Here is a 17,304-nt window from a genome sequence, read left to right on the forward strand (position 1 = left end):
TACTGCAACTCTAAAAATACACAACAACGTGTGTAATCTCAATATCGCGCTACGCTACAGGGTAAGTGAGGCTCACCTCGTCCCCCACCTTGTCCGTTGGCGGCGCCACTAATTAGACGGACGCGACGGACGGACTTGGCTGTGACTCCAAACTCCAAAGATTCCGCGGGGCACAACTTTTTCCAACCATCACGACCGAACCGATCTCGTCGCATTCCTATCCAAAGCCGCCTGTGAGGTGGTCTACTCCCGTGTTCATACACAACATACACAACCCATGTATCGTAGACGGTAGCCACTACGATGCCCTTGGTAGACGACGGCTTCGAGGCCCTCCTGGAGCCCTTTTACAACGGCAAGAAGTTGACCGATCCCATTTCTACCAAGGATGACAAGTTCCAGCTGCTCCCAGCGTTCCTGAAAGTCAAGGGTACGCGCACCTCCTGGACTGCTCCCCTCCGAGCGACTTGAGCTAACAACTTTGTGCAGGTCTCGTGAAGCAGTACGCTACTTACCAGGGTGCCCTCCCACGAGCGACGCGATGCTAACGCAGAGCAGGCATATTGACTCCTACAACTTCTTCGTGGAGCAGGAGATCAAAGAAATCGTGCGCGCCAACCGCACGATCCGCAGCGATGTCGACAGCAATTTCTGGTTGGAGTTTACAGACATTCGCGTCGACCGCCCTCGCAGACAAGACCACAATGAGGGCAAGACCACCCGTCCAGTCTCCCCCATGGAGTGCCGCCTCCGAGACATGACCTACGCGGCCCCGATCCTCGTCGACGTCGTATACATTCGTGATAAGCAGAAGATCATCCGGAGGAACGTACCACTTGGGCGCATGCCCGTCATGCTTCGCAGCTCCAAGTGCCGGCTCAGCGGCGCGAACAACGACACGATGGAGCAGATGAACGAGTGCCCGCTTGACCCTGGCGGCTACTTTATCATTGGTGGAACCGAGAAAGTCATTTTGATCCAAGAGCAGTTGAGCAAGAATCGTGTCATTGTGGAAGCAGACGAGAAGAACAATATCATTTCCGCGTCCGTCACCAGTTCGACCCACGAGCGAAAGTCGAAAACATACGTCACACAAAAGAAGGACAAGATTTCCCTAACGCACAACGTCTTGGTGGAGGGCATCCCTATTGTCATTGTGCTCAAAGCGCTGGGAGGGCTGTCGGATCTCGAGATCATGCAGCTGGTCGCGGGCTCTGACGGTCGATACCAGGACGAATTCCTCATCAACTTTGACGAAGCTACCAAAGCGCAGGTCTTCACCCAGCATCAAGCTCTTGAGTACATTGGGGCGAGGGTCAAGATGGGGTCAAAGAAGGCACAGTTCGGACCCCAGGTTCGGAGGAACAACGTCGAGGAGGGACTGGACGCCTTGGCAAACCTGGTTATCGCCCATGTGCCTATTGAGGGCTTGGACTTCTATCCCAAGGCCATCTATGTGGCCATGATGACCAGGAGGGTCCTGGTCGCCGCGCACGACCCCAAGCTGGTCGATGACCGCGATTTCGTGGGCAACAAGCGTCTCGAACTGGCTGGGCAGCTTCTGTCACTACTCTTCGAGGATCTGTTCAAGCGCTTCACCGTGGAGGTGAAGATGTCCATCGACAAGTTCCTTAAGAAGAACAACCGCGCGGTGCCACTGGATGCTGTCCACATGATCAGCAACCATGCCAACAACATCGGCATGGGGATCAACCGTGCCATCCAGACAGGAAACTGGAATGTCAAACGTTTCAACATGAACCGTGCTGGTGTCACGCACGTTCTCAGTCGACTCAGTTACATCAGTGCTCTGGGTATGATGACCCGTATCAGCAGTCAGTTTGAGAAGACGCGAAAAGTCAGTGGTCCCCGTGCTTTGCAGCCGTCGCAATGGGGTATGCTGTGCCCGTCCGATACTCCTGAAGGTGAAGCCTGTGGTCTCGTCAAAAACTTGGCCTTGATGACGCATATCACTACCAACGTGGAAGAGGGACCTGTGAAGAGATGGATCTTCACACTCGACCCTGGCGTGGAACCCATCAGGAACTTTTCCGGTGCCGAGATGCATCGCGAAGGGAGCTTCATCATTCACGTCAACGGTACACCGTTTGCCCTGACGCGATATCCCAAACGGTTTGCCAACAGGTTCCGAACCATGCGACGGAGAGGCTGGATGTCACCTTTTGTCAGCATCAACATCAATACCCATTTCAACGCCGTACACATTGCCACGGATGAAGGCCGCATCTGCCGCCCCTACATCATTGTCAAGAATGGTCAGCAGAAGCTGAAGCCTGAGCATTTGAAGCTGTTGCACATGGGCAAGGCCACGTTTGACGACTTTTTGACGCACGGTATCGTCGAGTACCTCGATGTCAACGAGGAGAACGACGCCCTTATCACGATTTACGAAGATCAGATCACACAAAGTACGACGCATCTCGAGATTGAACCATTCACGATCCTTGGAGCTGTGGCCGGTCTCATTCCCTTCCCTCACCACAACCAGTCCCCCCGTAACACGTATCAATGCGCCATGGGTAAGCAAGCCATTGGAGCGATTGCATACAATCAGTTCAACAGAATTGATACCCTCTTGTACACACTGGTGTATCCACAGAGGCCCATGGTCATCAGCAAAACCATCCAGCTCATCCATTACGATAAGCTGCCCGCAGGTCAGAATGCCACCGTTGTGGTCATGTCGTACTCTGGATACGATATCGAAGATGCCCTGGTGCTGAACAAGGCGTCCATCGACAGGGGCTTCGGCCGCTGCCAGGTGTTCCGCAAGTACACGGCCGAGCTGCAGAAATACCCCAACGGCAGGAGAGAGGAGATGACGCATCCGGAGGACGAGATGGACGGCGATGTGCGGCGACGCGTGCCCAAGGACGAGATTCTCGATAACGACGGTCTCGCCACCGTTGGCTACCGGGTCAAGGCCGGCGAGGCAATGGTCAAGAAGAGGACACCCCTCGACCAGACCACGACGGGTATTGGCATGGATCGAGGACCGAGCGAGTTCCGCGACTCGTCTGTATCCTACCGCATCCCCGACCCGGCCTTCATCGACAAGGTGATGATTTCACGGACGGAGAGGGAGACGACCGTCATCAAGGTGCAGACACGCCAGACCCGTCGACCGGAACTGGGCGACAAGTTCTCCTCGCGCCACGGACAGAAAGGTGTCGTGGGTATCATTGTCGAGCAGGAGGACATGCCATTTGCGGACAACGGTCTATGCCCGGACATTATCATGAACCCCCACGGTTTCCCGTCGCGAATGACGGTCGGGAAGCTGCTGGAGTGTCTCACTGGCAAAGCTTCCGTCCTGGACGGCCGCAAGGACTACGGTTTCGGTGACGCGTTCCGGTCTCATCCGGTGGAGCAGGTCAGCCAGGTCATGCTGGACCATGGTTTCTCCTGGGAAGGCAAGGACTACTTCACCTCTGGTATCACGGGTGAACCGCTGGAGGCGTACATCTTCAACGGGCCCATCTACTACCAGCGCCTGAAGCACATGGTACAGGACAAGATGCACTCGCGCTCCCGCGGTCCACGCGCGATCCTGACGCGTCAGCCCACCGAAGGTCGTTCGCGTGACGGTGGTCTGCGTCTGGGAGAGATGGAGCGTGACTGTCTGATCGCGTACGGTGCCTCGCAGCTGCTGCTCGAGCGACTCATGATCAGCTCCGACGGCACAGAGATTGACATTTGCCAGCAGTGCGGACTGTTCGGATACAAGGGCTACTGCCACACCTGCAAGAGCACAAAGGAGGTGACCAAGATGACGATGCCGTACGCGGCCAAGCTCCTCGTGCAGGAGCTGATCAGTATGAACGTGGGTGTACGACTACAGCTGGAGGACGAGTTTCCACATCCAAAGTAGCATAGCGCACTGCATCGACAGGAAAATTAATGTACATATTGTATACATTCCACGTCATGACTTTACTATAGCTGCTAGCTATTCTTCGTTCTTTTCATCCCCGCTTGTCTGCTCCTCCTTCTTCTTGGTCACAGTCTTGAGCCCGCCAAGGGTGATTTCGAACTCTGTCGCTCCCTGCAACCCCTGACCTGAAGACTGCACGTGCGGCGCGAAGACAACTTTCATCCAACGCCTCCATGCCCTGAGCGTGCTGCCCGTCTCGCCATCCGCAAACTCGTCGTCCGCCATAATGGGCGCTGCTGTGCGATGTGACACACCATACACCGGCCTCTTGAACAGGGCTATCCGCATGGCGATCTGCGTTGACCAGACAAGGCCCAGACTTGGCGTCTTCAGCGCATATGTCGCCAGTGGATCGTCGCCCCAGCCGGTGAACCACCGTTGCTGGTGGTCCAGCGCCAACGCCGGCGGTGCAGGCGTCTCCTCGTTGGGCATGGAGAAAGACAGTGACGAGGTGGGCGTGCTGGGCATACTGCCTCTGGGAGCATTGCTCCTTGAGGCGAGTGGTGTGTCCTGCGTGGCGCCCTGATGCTGGGACCAGCGAGGCGTAGAGCCTACGGGGGTGAATCGGTCGGCGACCTGGTTCGCGACCACGACGGCGAGGTCATGTCGTCTTGCCCAGTCCCGTAGGAGAGCCCCGAGTTTGATGAGGTCGTTGCTACGCGCCGCCATGTTAGAGCCGCGACTGGAGCCTTCCCTTTCAAACTCGGCCCTGTAATTCGCGGCGACGCTGTCGAGGATGATCAAGCCGACATTATGCCGCTCCAGGAGTACAGGGACCTGGTAGTTGAGGATGTGTTCCTGCGATTCGAGGTCGGGCAGGGAGGCGCTGAGGATGTTGTCCAGCGAGGGTCGATCCACATAGTCAATCCGCTGGTTGATGATGGGGTTGGCGCGGAGAATCTGAGACAGACGGGAGGTCGAGAGGCCAGACTCGGTGGAGATGTACAGCGCCTGGCGTGAGAGACCGTAGGGCGCTGGTAGTTGCACGGCCAGACAGAGTGAGAGGAGGAATTGCGTCTTGCCTGCGCCTGATTCACCCGCGAATTCGGTAATACGCCCGGTTGGGACGCCACCTCCCAAGGCTGCGTCGAGATCCGGATCAAGTGTGCTGATACATGCTAGACTGTTGCCTTGCTCTTCTGAGAAGTCTGTTGGTTTGAGATCATCGGAGAGAGAAGCCTGGATGGTCGCTATGAGACGCTTGAGGTCGAGAATGGGCAGGTGCGTCTGCTTGGCGATATCCGCGGGGTGTGATGTGAGGAGGTCTGTCGTTGTGATGGCGTGCTGCTCGACCGTCGGAAGCAGGGCGGCGAAAGATGCTGTGGGGAAGGTTGGGAGGATGCGCCGCAGATCGGTCATGGTGTGGGCGGATGCTATCGCGACTTCATGATGGGGACTGGGGCGATGGATGGCCAGCGGTTATACGAACCAAGACCGTGTGTTGTAGTGGGGTGGTGGTTGCCCTTGTGAGCTTCTGGTGTCAATCGTACCGATGAAGAGCCAGCACGAATTGTAAGGCGACGTGAGGTACGTGTCTGGTTGTCTTTGTCTGGGCGAGTGAGTGAGTGAACGCACGACCGCGTTGAGGTGAGGTCAGTTTGTATGGAGCCCCACCTACAGCTTGGCACCAACTCACCACCAATTGGGGTCGGATCCAGTCTACGTAGGTGTTCCGATCAAATCTCACACAGGTCTGTCTTGCAACCCTATCTTTGCTTAAAGTTCTGCATCTCCATGTCCGCCCTCTTCCACGGATACAAGCACTAAACATCAGTGCTGGACTACATGTCGCGTCATGTCGCCTCAGGCAGCACCTCCTGCCCTGGTGCCTTCCAACGGCCGAGCAATCGGTGGTACCTTCCGAAAATTCCGCCGCCTTAAGAAAGTGGGACTCTGTACGGATAACGTTGGCCATTCTTCCAGCCACTCCCCATTGATTGTTACCACAAAAGTCGACCACGACAGTGGCACAGTGTCCTGATCAAGTATCGTCGTATTTTTCACTAAACACCCTCGTAGGGCTGAACAATTGTTGTCGACATCGTCAGCTACTTGTTCATCCGACCGCCTAATTTGCCATGAGCAGCCACCTTTGCCCTCGGCTCTCCACCCAGAGTCCCAGACGCAGCAGCCCCTCCCGCGCAGTCGGGCGTCTCGTATCGCGCTTCGAGAACAAGCATAAGCAGGGATCCGCATCATGCAACATGCAACTTCTCCAGGTGGCAGGGTGTCGCCTTGTATTAGCCGCTAATAAGTTGTTTGTGATCGACCTCACGTTTCTGGCTCTTAGACACCTAAGTTGAGGCTTATTCCAACCACTTGGCTGTGAGCCTCACAGCATGGAGACCAAGTCGGTTACCGACAGCTCCTCGCCAGTTGCGCGTTGGCTATGGATGGCTTTTCGCTAAAAACAACCTCTTTCACGGCAAGGATCATCCATCCGCGTCAATGTCTCTAGCCCCAGCTGGGTCCTGATCAGCCCGCGCTGAAAAGGCTCCATTACCACGCAACCCTTCAGCGTCTCTTTGCTTCTCTGGTTTGGATCCTTCCAATTAACACACTGCAGTGCCACGAGACAGTGTAATAGCTAGCAACAGGCGCCAATCCCATCCGAGGAGAGCACCTAGACTCTTCTTCGCGGTGCAAAGCAGAGCGCCCATGAGCAATGGCCTGAGGGACCTTGCACCAGAAGCTGAGACTGGGAGGGGCTCAGATGCCGCTGTCCCATCACGCATCTTCAGCTCCTGCACCGCAACAAGCCACAACCGACCTTCGCGCCCATCTTCATGGTCTAAGCAAGCCGGGGTCTTGACGCTCGTCCACTAGGCTAAAGGCGCTGGATCCGCTAGTGCCATCCCAGGGCTGACACTGCTAGGCACTTTTTGTTGCGCTTGCGGACGTCGACTCGTACTGCTAACCTGACGACCGCAAACATGACCTACTGTTTGGCGCCGAGTACCGGTGACAGGGGAAGAACGACGACCCATCGCGCTGGCAGCCTATCAGTATAATGGCTTGCTTCGTAGACACAGCCTGGTACCACGCTAACGGAGGACTTGGGCCTACTGCTGTGCGTGGTTCAAGGCTGTCTCCTCTTGTTCCTCGACCTTCCTTCGCTCCTCAATCTTGTCTTGTCCAGACCAACTGTCCCATACAGCAGCAATCATGATCGCCAGAACAGGGTTCGGCGTAGCCATTGCAACTGCTTTCTCTGCTCTACCAAGCAAGGCATGGAAACTTGACCTGCCTCACGCCACACGCTCCGTGGACTTGCCCGGGGACGGGTGGACGCCCAGGCCGACAGCTCCTCCCGGCGGCTTGCGGCCGTTGATCAAGCGTCAGATCAACTCTAACGACAATGAAGATGGCACCACTGTGCTCATTGCCCCGGACAATACTTGCGGCTTCATCTCTGCCCGCCCAGGCGCCCTCTTCGCTTGCTCTCCCACTTATAGCTGTGTCTTCTTCACCGCATCGGCACCCTTGACCGGCAACGTCGCTTGCTGTGACGACTTCCAATGCGGTGCTCGCATCAGCTGCATCGACTACGACTCATACTACTCATCCAGCGCTTGCGACGATGGCTGCCGTGTGGATGCGTTCACTGTCAAGTGGTGAGTGAGGCCCGGAAGCGTTCCCATGATGTGACACAGCATTTCTAACACCCGGACCTGTAGTATGGACTCAGCGATGCCTTATTGCAACACGATTTCATTCGCAGATGATATTTATGACTACTGGTGCAATAGTCTCGATATCAGCACGGCGCAGTCGGCCTCCACTGCGTACTCAGGTCAAACTGGGCGCCAGTTCTCGCCTTTACCGTTGGATGATCCAGAGTCCTCGCTCACGCTAGAAGCGGAGTCGGAGATTCCTGGCGCAACTGTCACCGCGGATCCTACTTCGACGGATGGCGGCGACAACGGAGACAAGAAAGACGATGGTGACGGCGACAACGACAAGGGCAACGGCAACGGCAAGGACAACGACAACGACGATGATGGTGACAATGGCACTCCTATTGGTCCCATTGTAGGAGGTGTCGTTGGTGGTATAGGTGCCATTGCTCTCGGTGGTCTGGGGCTGTGGCTATTCTTCCGCAAGAAGAAGAAGAAGCAAGCCGCCGCCGCCGCCGACGCGTCTGCCGTCACATCTCCCACCATGGCCTACGCCCCGCCGCATCAGGGACCCTCGCCAGGGAACCCTCAACAACCTTTCCAGCAACCGACGTACTACGACCCCAGCGAGGGCGGCGCAATGGGCGCAGCGTACAGCTACGCACCCCATCAGCATCCACAGCATCAGCATCAGCACCCAGGTGGCTTTCATTCCATGGGCAATACTCCTCCACCGAATAGCGTCAGCCCCACGATGTCTTACCATGACGGATCGAGCCCCTCGGCTGTATATCCTTCCGGCTTCACCGTTTCCCCTCAGGCCACCGATAACCGTAACTCGATGGCAAACCCTGGGGTGATCCACGAGGCGCCGTCGAGGCCGGAAGACACGCAGAGGGGAGGAGGAGTGCATGAGATGGCTTGAAGGTACAACGTGTGAGGATTTGTAGACTCTTGAGGAGTATGAGTGCGTACAGAAAGGCGACTCATACGATGACCATGTGCATTTGACGATAGAGTACCATTCAAGCTACAAGATGCTAAGATATTTGATCTGGCGTTCTCTCGAAAACCGACATGCATGAAACAACAAAAGCTACATGTAGCTAGCTCGCTTGTAAACAACAAGGATAGCTCAGTACTCGCTCAACCGCAGCTTCTTGCCCACATCACGCCGTCTGGCCTGCACCGCCGCTCTCTCCGAGGCCTTTGTCTCCGACCCATCGAACTTATCTCCCCTAGCCTTGAGAGCCTGCAAGAGCATTCCCGCGTCAAAGAAACCATCTACAAATCGTTAGTCATCTACTCGACCTGGAAAGGAAGACACGGAAAACTTACATCCACCCAACTCGTCGTCCTCCTCGCTCACAGTCACACTCTCTTCCGTAGGCGACATGGTCCCGCTCGGCGCCTGGCGTATCGACCTCAGCGAATCTTGCGTGATCAAACGTCCCCTGCTCTTGAGGCGACTGGCAGTCTCGCTGCTCGACTTGTGCACTACAGGCTTCTTGTGCGCCTCCTCTGCCTCGCGCGCCCGGGTCGACCCCTTTTGCGCCCCGGCGACGGAGGCCTTGCGGTTGGTGATGCGCAGAATGCGGCGGATCTCGAGGAGATAGGACTCGAGAGTGTCGACGAAACGACGGGTCTGGCGATGCTTGCTCGAAATGCAGATGGAGATGGATTCGTCCTTGATGATGTAGCCAATGCCGAATCCATCCCCTGACGTGGGGCCGAAGCCAAAGTGTCGGAGCGAGGGGTTGCCGCAGTTGGACGTGGACAGGACAGTCGTGTTCAGGCGGTCCCAGCCACAATCGGCAAAGAGGAGTGGTAGGGGGTGGATGTGGTCCCTGTTCCGTGAGCCGGTGCTGCCGCCACGCTCCCTCGTTGGCTTGACCTCGACGCCATCCATTGATTCCCCTGTTGTTTTGGGTGGGCTCCCCACAGGAGACATGGCGGCATCCGAGTAGCCCTCGAGAGGGCTGGAGTAGCCGTCGCTGCTTCGGCTGCTCTGCATTTCCTCGTTGACATGCTTCTGCCAGACGCAGAATAAGGCGTACAGGTGACGGTCACAGCCTTGCGCCTTGGCACAGACGCGTGTCGCGTCAACGTGCTTCTGGCATGCCTTTCTCAGCGCTTCCACTTTCTGCTCGGCTGGGTTGTCGGCCCAGAAGGATTGGACGAAATTGACAGACTCATCTGTCACGGGCCGGATGGCTTCCGTCCGGCCGTGGAGGAAAACCTTGGTCATGGCCGGTTCGTACGTGCACTCCACGCGGCCGTAGAGTCCGTAGTAGGCGGCTTGGAACGCCATCTGGACAAAGGCGTCGGGGGAGAAGCCCATGGAGGTGATAAAGTTCTTGCCATAGGAGCTGAAGTCCAGGCACTGGAACTCATTCTGCTCAATCAGATCGGCGAGTCGGGTCTCGGCGAAGCGAACAGCAATGTTGAGTTCGGGGATCATGTCCCACTCCAGTTTCCGGGGCGTGGTGTTGACATCGCCGAAGCTCGCGGGATCTCGCTTGGACGGGTCAGGGCTGGTGGAGGTCCACAACGTGGGCGCTTGGCCGTTGATTGTCCGGGCGAAACGGAGGATGGTGTCTGTGTAAACGTCACTCGCGAAGCGCAGAACGGTGTGGCCATCGACACCCGTGTGCTCAAAGTTGATGCCAGCGCTTCCGTTCTTGCAGACAATGATCTGCAGCTTGTCGTACCAGCGGTTGGTGCAGGTGCCGATCTGCACTCCCTTCTCTACCTGGCTGGTACCACAGAGCATGTTCTGGCAGAGCGCCGCGACATTGGGTGGTTCGGTGTAGTCGAGACAGAGGATGAAGAGGGCGGAGTCGACGATGTTGAGCGAGTCGGCATTGTTGGACCCAGGCTCTCGCGTCAAGACATCGCGCAGGCCCGACCACACCTTGCGATTCTCTGTACTGAGTACGCCCAGGGCTCCCTTGGCAGCTTCTCGAATGGGGATCTGCTGCGCATCATCCAGGACGGTTTGAAGATTGAGGGCAATATCGCGCTCGGACATGATGACATCGGAGTTGTCGTCCAACACATCGAACCAGTAGAGCTGGCCATGGCACATGACCACCATGTGCTTCGAGTTGGGATCCTGCTCAATCTGACACCCAGCTTCTGTTGGTACTCGTGCTGTGCCAAAGAGTCTCGAGAATTGGTACATGCACAGTGGTGTGCCTTTGACGGTGTCGGGCGGGAGCTCCTCCTTTCTGACAGCACGCACAAACTCGAGCGCTGAGACGACGAGAGACGCGGCCCTCGTGATCTGATTGTTCCTCGCAGGTGTTGGGTCATCTTCCAATAGGAAGAAAGGGTTCAGGTTCAAGACCACGGGGTTATCAAAGTTGAGATACGAGTCGTACCAGAACTGCTCAATGTAGCTCGTCTTGCTTTGTGCATAGTTCTTGAGTTTCTCCTGCAATTCTGGCCCATCATTCCTCAGGAACTCGTCGACGGCCTGCTCTGTGTCCCCATGCTCCCTGGAAGACTGAAGGGGCCGCAAGGCATCGAGATACCTCTTGACTGTTTGCTCCAGATCCGGGATGGGGAGTTTGGGTAGCTTGTCCTGAGCAGCAAAGGTGATGCCACCCGGCTGCTTTTTGTCGTGGTGGGAATCCATCGGGACTCGTTTGTAGTCCGCGTCCTTCTTTGAGGGACTTGCAGGGACTTTTGTGATATTGTTGTTGTTGAAAACCGGCTGCTCGGGTATGGACCTGGGAGTATCCGCTCGAGGGGTTGGCTGGGATAACGTCTGGCCTAGTGGCTGAGGCGGCGTGAACGTGCGAACTTGAGTAGACATTGTGTCAGTGCGAATCGTGAAGGTTTAGGCGTAGAGTGGTGAGATAGAGGTGCAGATGCTGAGGCCGCGCAGAGCCGTGCGGTAGAAGTAGTGGCAGTCTTGAAGATAGTAGGCCGGCATCACACTCGAAGTGTCCAGCTCATGGAAGGGAACATGTAGTAGACTGACAAGCTGATCGAAGGCAAGATGGGAAGTATAGGAACAGGTGTATACGGAAAATGAGTCCGAGGCCATGCGTCACTTATAGCATGTGCCTAGTGCAGGATATAGGTGTGACGACGAGCCATTATTAGAATGGCTGGCTAGGGTGTCCCCCACACACTCTCGACTATTCACCCGTGCAGCAACCGTAACAACCGAACTGGCGTCCATTGACCCGAAAGGCACGGCCAAGGCATGTGCTCGGTGCAACCTGCATCGGGACCATATGCCCACTGAAGAAGGTCCTCGCCTCAAGGAGACCATGACGGTGGTGTTCAGTGATGATGGAAGTCGGGTGTGTTTTGAGTTTGCCCAGGACAGCGAGAACCAGGTCTTCTGGGAGGTGAAGCTGGTCACGTACCCCGATGAGGGCGGCCAACTGCTCAGAGCACTTGCTGCAAAGCGTGATGATCGTCAGGTGCGCCAGAGTGTCTCCAGCGACGCCCTGGCTTGCTGGCTTGTAGGGCCGGAAAACGACAAACGAAAGGTTCCACAGACATACCGAAAGGGGCCTTTTTGGAAGGGCTGGCTGGCTGACTGATCGATTTAACCTGGGGGAACGGCGTCAAGCAAATGTCGGCTGGCGCAGAGGGTGATGCTGTCGTTCGAGGAATGGCCTGGTCGTGTAGCGGACGTAACGTGTCTCTCGGTGGTTCCCTGTATTCTCTGGGGCTTCTTCGTCTCCTTGAGCCATACAAGTACGTAGAATAGCACTCTCTACTTTAGGCATTTCAACCCCGTGCGGAGTGACGGGCGGATTGGCGGATACGTCACCAGGGGCCCCCGCGCGCGTGAGCGTGAGCGTGCGGCTTGATCATCCCCATGCCACGATGACCGGCCGAATGCCAGACGCCAGCCCAAGGGCCAAGGGCGGGTGGGTGGGTACCCGCGGATGCTTGTTCGGACGACGGGATGTGAATGATGCGCATGCGCTACCATGGCACATACGTACTGCCGACGGACTCGTGGAGTGACATGAGTCAGTACTAGTTGTTTGGGCGAGATAGGAGCTTGAACCTTGAGAGGTTGAACATTATTGATGACTCAAAGCGCCACATCATTTCAGCCTTTCCGCAATGTGGCTGCCTTCAAAGGATATGAAGACAGGTTGCTCCTGCCCAAGTGCCGCCCGATTGTACCGTGCGTAAGCGACAAATACTGTTCTTCAGACACTGTATTGGTGATCTCGGCCAGACGGAAATTCGTTGCTGGTGCCTCTGTCGTCAACCGATGCACTGAATGGCATGCCCCATCTTGGACGTTGCAGCGCATGTAGCTCTCGCACGAGATGGCGGAACCGTGCCCATCACTATTATGTACGTTTCTATTTTTCCTCGACTAGAAACGCCCGTTGCTCCTTCTCACACTTGAAGCAGCGCTGGCTAATGCAAGTCTTTTTTCATTGCGCTACGCTCAAAATCTGCAATCATGCACATGCCGTCCCAGCTACCTTAGGTAGTCTATGCCGGTTGAGGCCCCTAGGTCTACTGAGCCTGCCTCGTCACAAAGTTCATCAGCTCCGCCTCCGAGACCAGCAGCATCTGCTTATCTGCCATCATCGAGTTCGTCGCCGTGCGGCCCCCGAGCCAAGCCCGCCATATATTCTGCAGCGCGTGCTGCGTCTGCATCTGGCCCGCCATGCTCTCGTTTTCCGCCATCGTCAGCCCAGGCGTCGCCGTGCCCGTCACCAGATCACGCCCCGCGTGGCCCGCGTGGCCGAGACGCTCCTCGTCGCCCTCGCCCACCGTGAGCAGCAAGCGAGCCGACACCTTGAATCGGTCTACAATGTGCCATAGACAGCCCCAGATCAAGTCACTGTGTTGATGGGGATAGCCCAGTTCTCGAAAGGGGCAGGCCACGTGCTTGACTCGTTCCGTATCCTCCTTGCGCAAGTAGTACACCATGGGCGCGTTGAAGCCAAACGAGTCGTAGGCCTCCAGGTCGCCTGTGAGGAAGAGTGCGTCTTGGGCAAAGTTGAAGTAGGTGCGCGGCGGTGCGCTGTTCGGCCTGCTCCCCTTGATGCGCCATCCAAAGGTGAGCTCGTAGTACTTCAAGCCCAGGGCGCGAGACTCGCTGTTGACGTGCAGGATGGCCGGTACCTGGTTCCCGCGCGTCGTGCGCGCGTCCAGTTCCTTGCGACGGGCGGCGATCTTTTCGCCCGGTTGGTATCCCCCGCGTGTGTCATTCTGGAGACAGCATACGCCGACGATGCGTGGCTGTATGAGGCATTCCCAGACTTTGAGCCGGAGCTCGGGTGGTAGCTTGGTGAATTGGGAAAAGTCTCCCGTGGACGCCACATCGTCGACTCTGCTGTCGCTGCTGGTGCTGGTGGTGGGCGAAGGAGATTTGCCGGTCGAAACACTCCGGCTCAGGCTAGCATGGCGGCGGGGCGAATGTGGCTGGTGCCCATCATCAAAGGTCCGGAATACAAGCCCACAAAGGGGACCGGAGGAATCATCTTGAACACTGAGCGAGCTCATGGTCGGTGATCAAGAGCGCGGGCCAAAATTCACGAGTTTGCTTTGGTGCGACGTGTGTGAGTCTTGGGCCTGAAATACAAAGTGTGGCTGATTTGAATACCGGTACTCGCTTGTTGCTTGCTACCTGGAAGGACGGACCCGTGACGCGCATGAGAATCGAATTCCGGTTTTGCGGTGTTCCAGATTTGCTCCAGGCCACCTCTGTCTTGATGTGGCGATGCGACTGTGAAATATCTCGATGCAGAGCGGCGGACGTAATTCCGGCGTGGTGCTGCTGCACGAATTGACGAGGTGCAAGTTAAGGCACGTTAAGGAAGATGATGAAAGGAGAGAGATTACGCAGTGGGATGGTTGGAATGTGTTGATGGTACTGTTCTAGATTCCGGGTGACGATGGTCGCACAAGTTGATTGACAAGTGAGCTTGCACTGAGGCGACGTGCGTGCAGCTAGGGCCTGACACATTACGCAGCATGGGAGATGGGATGCTTTCGAGAACAAGGATGACGAAACAAAAGTTCCCTTGTTTTGATCTAACATAATAACTACAATCACTATTGTTCTTTCGGTCACTGTTTCAGTCTGCCTGGACAGGTCGAGTCAGCAGCTCGTCTTCTCCCGTGCTGTGGGAGCTCCCGAGCATCTCCCAACTCCGCAATCTGACCTCTTTCTCAGGCTGAGCTGGTCTTCCTTGGCCTTTGAGAAGCCTCAGAATGTAAGGGTCTCGAATGACAGTGTTGTGCAAGCCCTCTTCATCGGGACCATTGCCGTCGCCGAGAATGACATTGCCGAGGAAGAATGTCGCGATCCAGGCCAGCACCAGGAACGGTGTGACGGCTACAAATGCCCAAACCACGCCCATTTTGGCATTCTCCTTCAGCTCGTCATTAATTCGAGGGTCGCTGGTGTTCGTCTCTGAAAGGCGTGGGTCGTAGTCTACACCAGACAGGTTGTTGAACACGGTAGTCATCACGGTGAGTCCCAAGGTTCCACCGAACGGATGCGCAAGAGCCATCATTCCCGCAATGACCGCGCGATGTTGGCGGAAGTAGCCAACGCCATGCAGCGGGCCTGACATGTAGCGCAGACCAGAGCCGACACCGACAAGCGCCATCATGCCAAAGATGATTGACGACTTCTCGCTGTAACATGCCCACGACAGCATCCCGAGTCCGACAGCCTCGACGAGGGTACCTAGGAAAATCGGTGGCCAGGTCATACGAGGCCACGAGTTGCAGAGGAAAGAGCAAAGGATGACGCCGCCTAAATACTGTTAGCTGACAGGATCTCCCCTTGCGTGGTAGGTTGCCATGTTTACCAGACAACCCAGGGATGAAGAACAAAAGCTGGACTCCGGCCTTGTCGGGCTGATAATCCTTCACCGAGATGAAGTAGATGTTGCAAAAGTATAGCACCGCATACATGGCCACTCCAGAGGTTGTCTCTGTGAAGAAGACCAACATGATATCTTTGGTTGTGATGATGTTCCATGGAATCATGGGCTTTTGCGCAGGGAATCTTTGAGAAAGAAGTTTCCCCGGCGCCATGAGATACTCCCAATACACAAAAGCGCCAGTCAATAGGGTCCCAAGAACCAGTGGAACGATGACTGCCGCTGATGCCCAGGGATACGTCGCGCCTCCCCACGTCAGACCCAAGATGATCAGGCCAAACCCTACCAAGAACAACGCCTGACCCCCAAAGTCGACAGTCTTCACTCGTGCGCCGAATTTGGTGCGGCGTCCTGTCTCAACTGTCTCGTCGAGTTCCGGAATCGGCTGGGCCCCGAGCAGCTCCTTGCGCAGGAGGAAGTAGACCGTCACCAGGGCGACAACGCCCACGGGAAGGTTGATCCCAAAGCACCATCGCCAATTCGCGTTGGTCAGATAGCCCCCGATGACCGGTCCGAGGCCGTACGAAGTGCCACCGACAAAGGCAAAGATGGACCAGTTGTTGGCAGCCTCCTTGAGCGAGACACGATCGGCTAGAATTGTCTGCACCACTACGTTGAGGCCTGCCGCCGCCAGACCTTGAAATCCACGTCCGAGAAGAAGCATCGGGAAGGCACTTGTCGGAGCGCCTGTGCACAGAGCACTGCCGAGGAGCATCAGGATGATGCTGCCATTGATCGTGGCGTTGCGCCCAAAGACGTCGCACATTTGCGCCCAAAAGGGGATAAATGCAGCAGAGGTGAGGTTGAAGGCTGATACGATCCAGTTGAGCTGAGAGAATTTGCCAAAGTCATGGGCGATCCACGGCAAGCCACTCGCGATGCTGCCAGGTGTCAGTGGGTTACTCTCTGGGTCGTCGAGGCGATACAGTTGAGGATACGAACATGGTCGAGTCGAGAGCTTGCAGAGCAAAAGGAAACACCAGCCCAAGAATGATCTTCCATCTGTACTTTCGCGCTCTAGTCGCTTCTGCTCCGCACGAGTCGCAGGGCTCGAGAGATGGCGCGCTCCGGTGCTCACACGTCTTTGGGTCTGTCTTTGACTTCCTCTCACTATCCCCCCACGCCCAGCCAAGGAGCCGGGTAATATTAATAGGTTTGTCTTTGGATTCTCTGTCGAGCATGTTGAATCGGTGGAGCAGTGAGCAGACAGGATGACTAGGGGCGTTGTCGTTCAGCTATCCTGATGGCGGAGGGATGCTCAAGAACCATCCGTCAGGTACAGCGACGAGACACAGTCCTACTTGTATACCCCAACACTTCGGTCTCACTCGAGCTGGACCCATATCACTTCATGATCGCCGTAAGGCAGTGCCAGGGCGAAGGAGCCTCCAAGACTCCATGGCCTGGGGTTCGAATGGTTATACCGTATTCGTGAATTTCGTGTGACTGGCCTCGAATGGCAATGCGACATATCAGGCGCGAGTAAGCCTGCTTGTCCAATGAGAAGCAACCTGCACTTGGCAGCTGCCTTTGTCGCTCGAATGGATTGACAAATTCGGCATTCTCATGGTCGAGGATGAAGCACGGGGCGGAATGTCGAGGACGGCGCAGGGGTGAAGCTCGAATGACTGCCCTCATTCGGCTTAGCCCCCTGTCATCAGTACTAAGGTTATTTTACCCAAGGAGCGACGTATTACGTAGGGCTGCAATCTCAAATCAGAGTCTACAGATCAACAAGTATCAGCTAGCAAGCCCAGATTACACATATTTACCAATGCGACCGATACAATGTCCCAAGCTGCCTGTCCATATGAAGAATGGCAGGATAGCACCATGTGTG

The 17,304-nt window shown here is 56.2% G+C and overlaps 6 protein-coding genes across 6 annotated transcripts; 2 read left to right on the forward strand and 4 right to left on the reverse strand.

Annotated features, from left to right (window-relative positions):
* Positions 1 to 208: 208 nt before the first annotated feature.
* On the forward strand, positions 209 to 3,931 carry F5Z01DRAFT_385694 (DNA-directed RNA polymerase III 130 kDa polypeptide). Its single transcript, XM_046259457.1, has 3 exons — positions 209 to 430; positions 490 to 502; positions 559 to 3,931. The coding sequence occupies exons 1-3, from the start codon at positions 304 to 306 to the stop codon at positions 3,890 to 3,892; spliced, it is 3,474 nt and encodes a 1,157-aa protein (XP_046121333.1). The 5' UTR covers positions 209 to 303; the 3' UTR covers positions 3,893 to 3,931.
* Positions 3,932 to 3,970: 39 nt separating this feature from the next.
* On the reverse strand, positions 3,971 to 5,314 carry F5Z01DRAFT_679489 (P-loop containing nucleoside triphosphate hydrolase protein; the record flags this gene model as incomplete). The annotated part of the gene is made up of 1 exon (XM_046265530.1): positions 3,971 to 5,314. The coding sequence occupies one exon, from the start codon at positions 5,312 to 5,314 to the stop codon at positions 3,971 to 3,973; it is 1,344 nt and encodes a 447-aa protein (XP_046121334.1).
* A 1,323-nt stretch (positions 5,315 to 6,637) lies between these two features.
* F5Z01DRAFT_385953 (uncharacterized protein) lies at positions 6,638 to 8,608 on the forward strand. The gene is made up of 2 exons (XM_046259460.1): positions 6,638 to 7,569; positions 7,633 to 8,608. Exons 1-2 carry the CDS (start codon positions 7,121 to 7,123, stop codon positions 8,495 to 8,497), a joined length of 1,314 nt encoding a protein of 437 aa, XP_046121335.1. The 5' UTR covers positions 6,638 to 7,120; the 3' UTR covers positions 8,498 to 8,608.
* F5Z01DRAFT_386949 (Choline/Carnitine o-acyltransferase-domain-containing protein) lies at positions 8,603 to 11,605 on the reverse strand. The gene is made up of 2 exons (XM_046259462.1): positions 8,911 to 11,605; positions 8,603 to 8,856 (listed from the first exon to the last, which is right to left on the reverse strand). Exons 1-2 carry the CDS (start codon positions 11,390 to 11,392, stop codon positions 8,708 to 8,710), a joined length of 2,631 nt encoding a protein of 876 aa, XP_046121336.1. The 5' UTR covers positions 11,393 to 11,605; the 3' UTR covers positions 8,603 to 8,707.
* Positions 11,606 to 12,606: 1,001 nt separating this feature from the next.
* Positions 12,607 to 14,516, reverse strand: F5Z01DRAFT_385702 (uncharacterized protein). The gene has a single exon (XM_046259458.1). It carries the CDS (start codon positions 14,071 to 14,073, stop codon positions 13,078 to 13,080), a length of 996 nt encoding a protein of 331 aa, XP_046121337.1. The 5' UTR covers positions 14,074 to 14,516; the 3' UTR covers positions 12,607 to 13,077.
* Positions 14,517 to 14,648: 132 nt separating this feature from the next.
* F5Z01DRAFT_616430 (major facilitator superfamily domain-containing protein) lies at positions 14,649 to 16,645 on the reverse strand (the record flags this gene model as incomplete). Its single annotated transcript, XM_046260916.1, has 3 exons — positions 14,649 to 15,334; positions 15,390 to 16,345; positions 16,407 to 16,645. The coding sequence occupies 3 exons, from the start codon at positions 16,643 to 16,645 to the stop codon at positions 14,649 to 14,651; spliced, it is 1,881 nt and encodes a 626-aa protein (XP_046121338.1).
* Between the last annotated feature and the right edge of the window lie 659 nt (positions 16,646 to 17,304).

This window comes from Emericellopsis atlantica (genome assembly GCF_019669845.1).
Source record: "Emericellopsis atlantica unplaced genomic scaffold F5Z01scaffold_4, whole genome shotgun sequence".
NCBI classification, from domain to species: domain Eukaryota; kingdom Fungi; phylum Ascomycota; class Sordariomycetes; order Hypocreales; family Bionectriaceae; genus Emericellopsis; species Emericellopsis atlantica.

What these genes read in the sequence shown, in the direction of transcription:
- F5Z01DRAFT_385694 (XM_046259457.1), top strand. Translation starts at nt 304, where the DNA reads ATGCCCTTGGTAGACGACGGCTTCGAGGCCCTCCTGGAGCCCTTTTAC.
- F5Z01DRAFT_385953 (XM_046259460.1), top strand. Translation starts at nt 7,121, where the DNA reads ATGATCGCCAGAACAGGGTTCGGCGTAGCCATTGCAACTGCTTTCTCT. An exon ending in GATGCGTTCACTGTCAAGTG is followed by an intron (nt 7,570 to 7,632) that starts GTGAGTGAGGCC and finishes CCGGACCTGTAG; the next exon opens with TATGGACTCAGCGATGCCTT.
- F5Z01DRAFT_386949 (XM_046259462.1), bottom strand. Translation starts at nt 11,392, where the DNA reads ATGTCTACTCAAGTTCGCACGTTCACGCCGCCTCAGCCACTAGGCCAG. An exon ending in GGACGACGAGTTGGGTGGAT is followed by an intron (nt 8,857 to 8,910) that starts GTAAGTTTTCCG and finishes AACGATTTGTAG; the next exon opens with ATGGTTTCTTTGACGCGGGA.
- F5Z01DRAFT_385702 (XM_046259458.1), bottom strand. Translation starts at nt 14,073, where the DNA reads ATGAGCTCGCTCAGTGTTCAAGATGATTCCTCCGGTCCCCTTTGTGGG.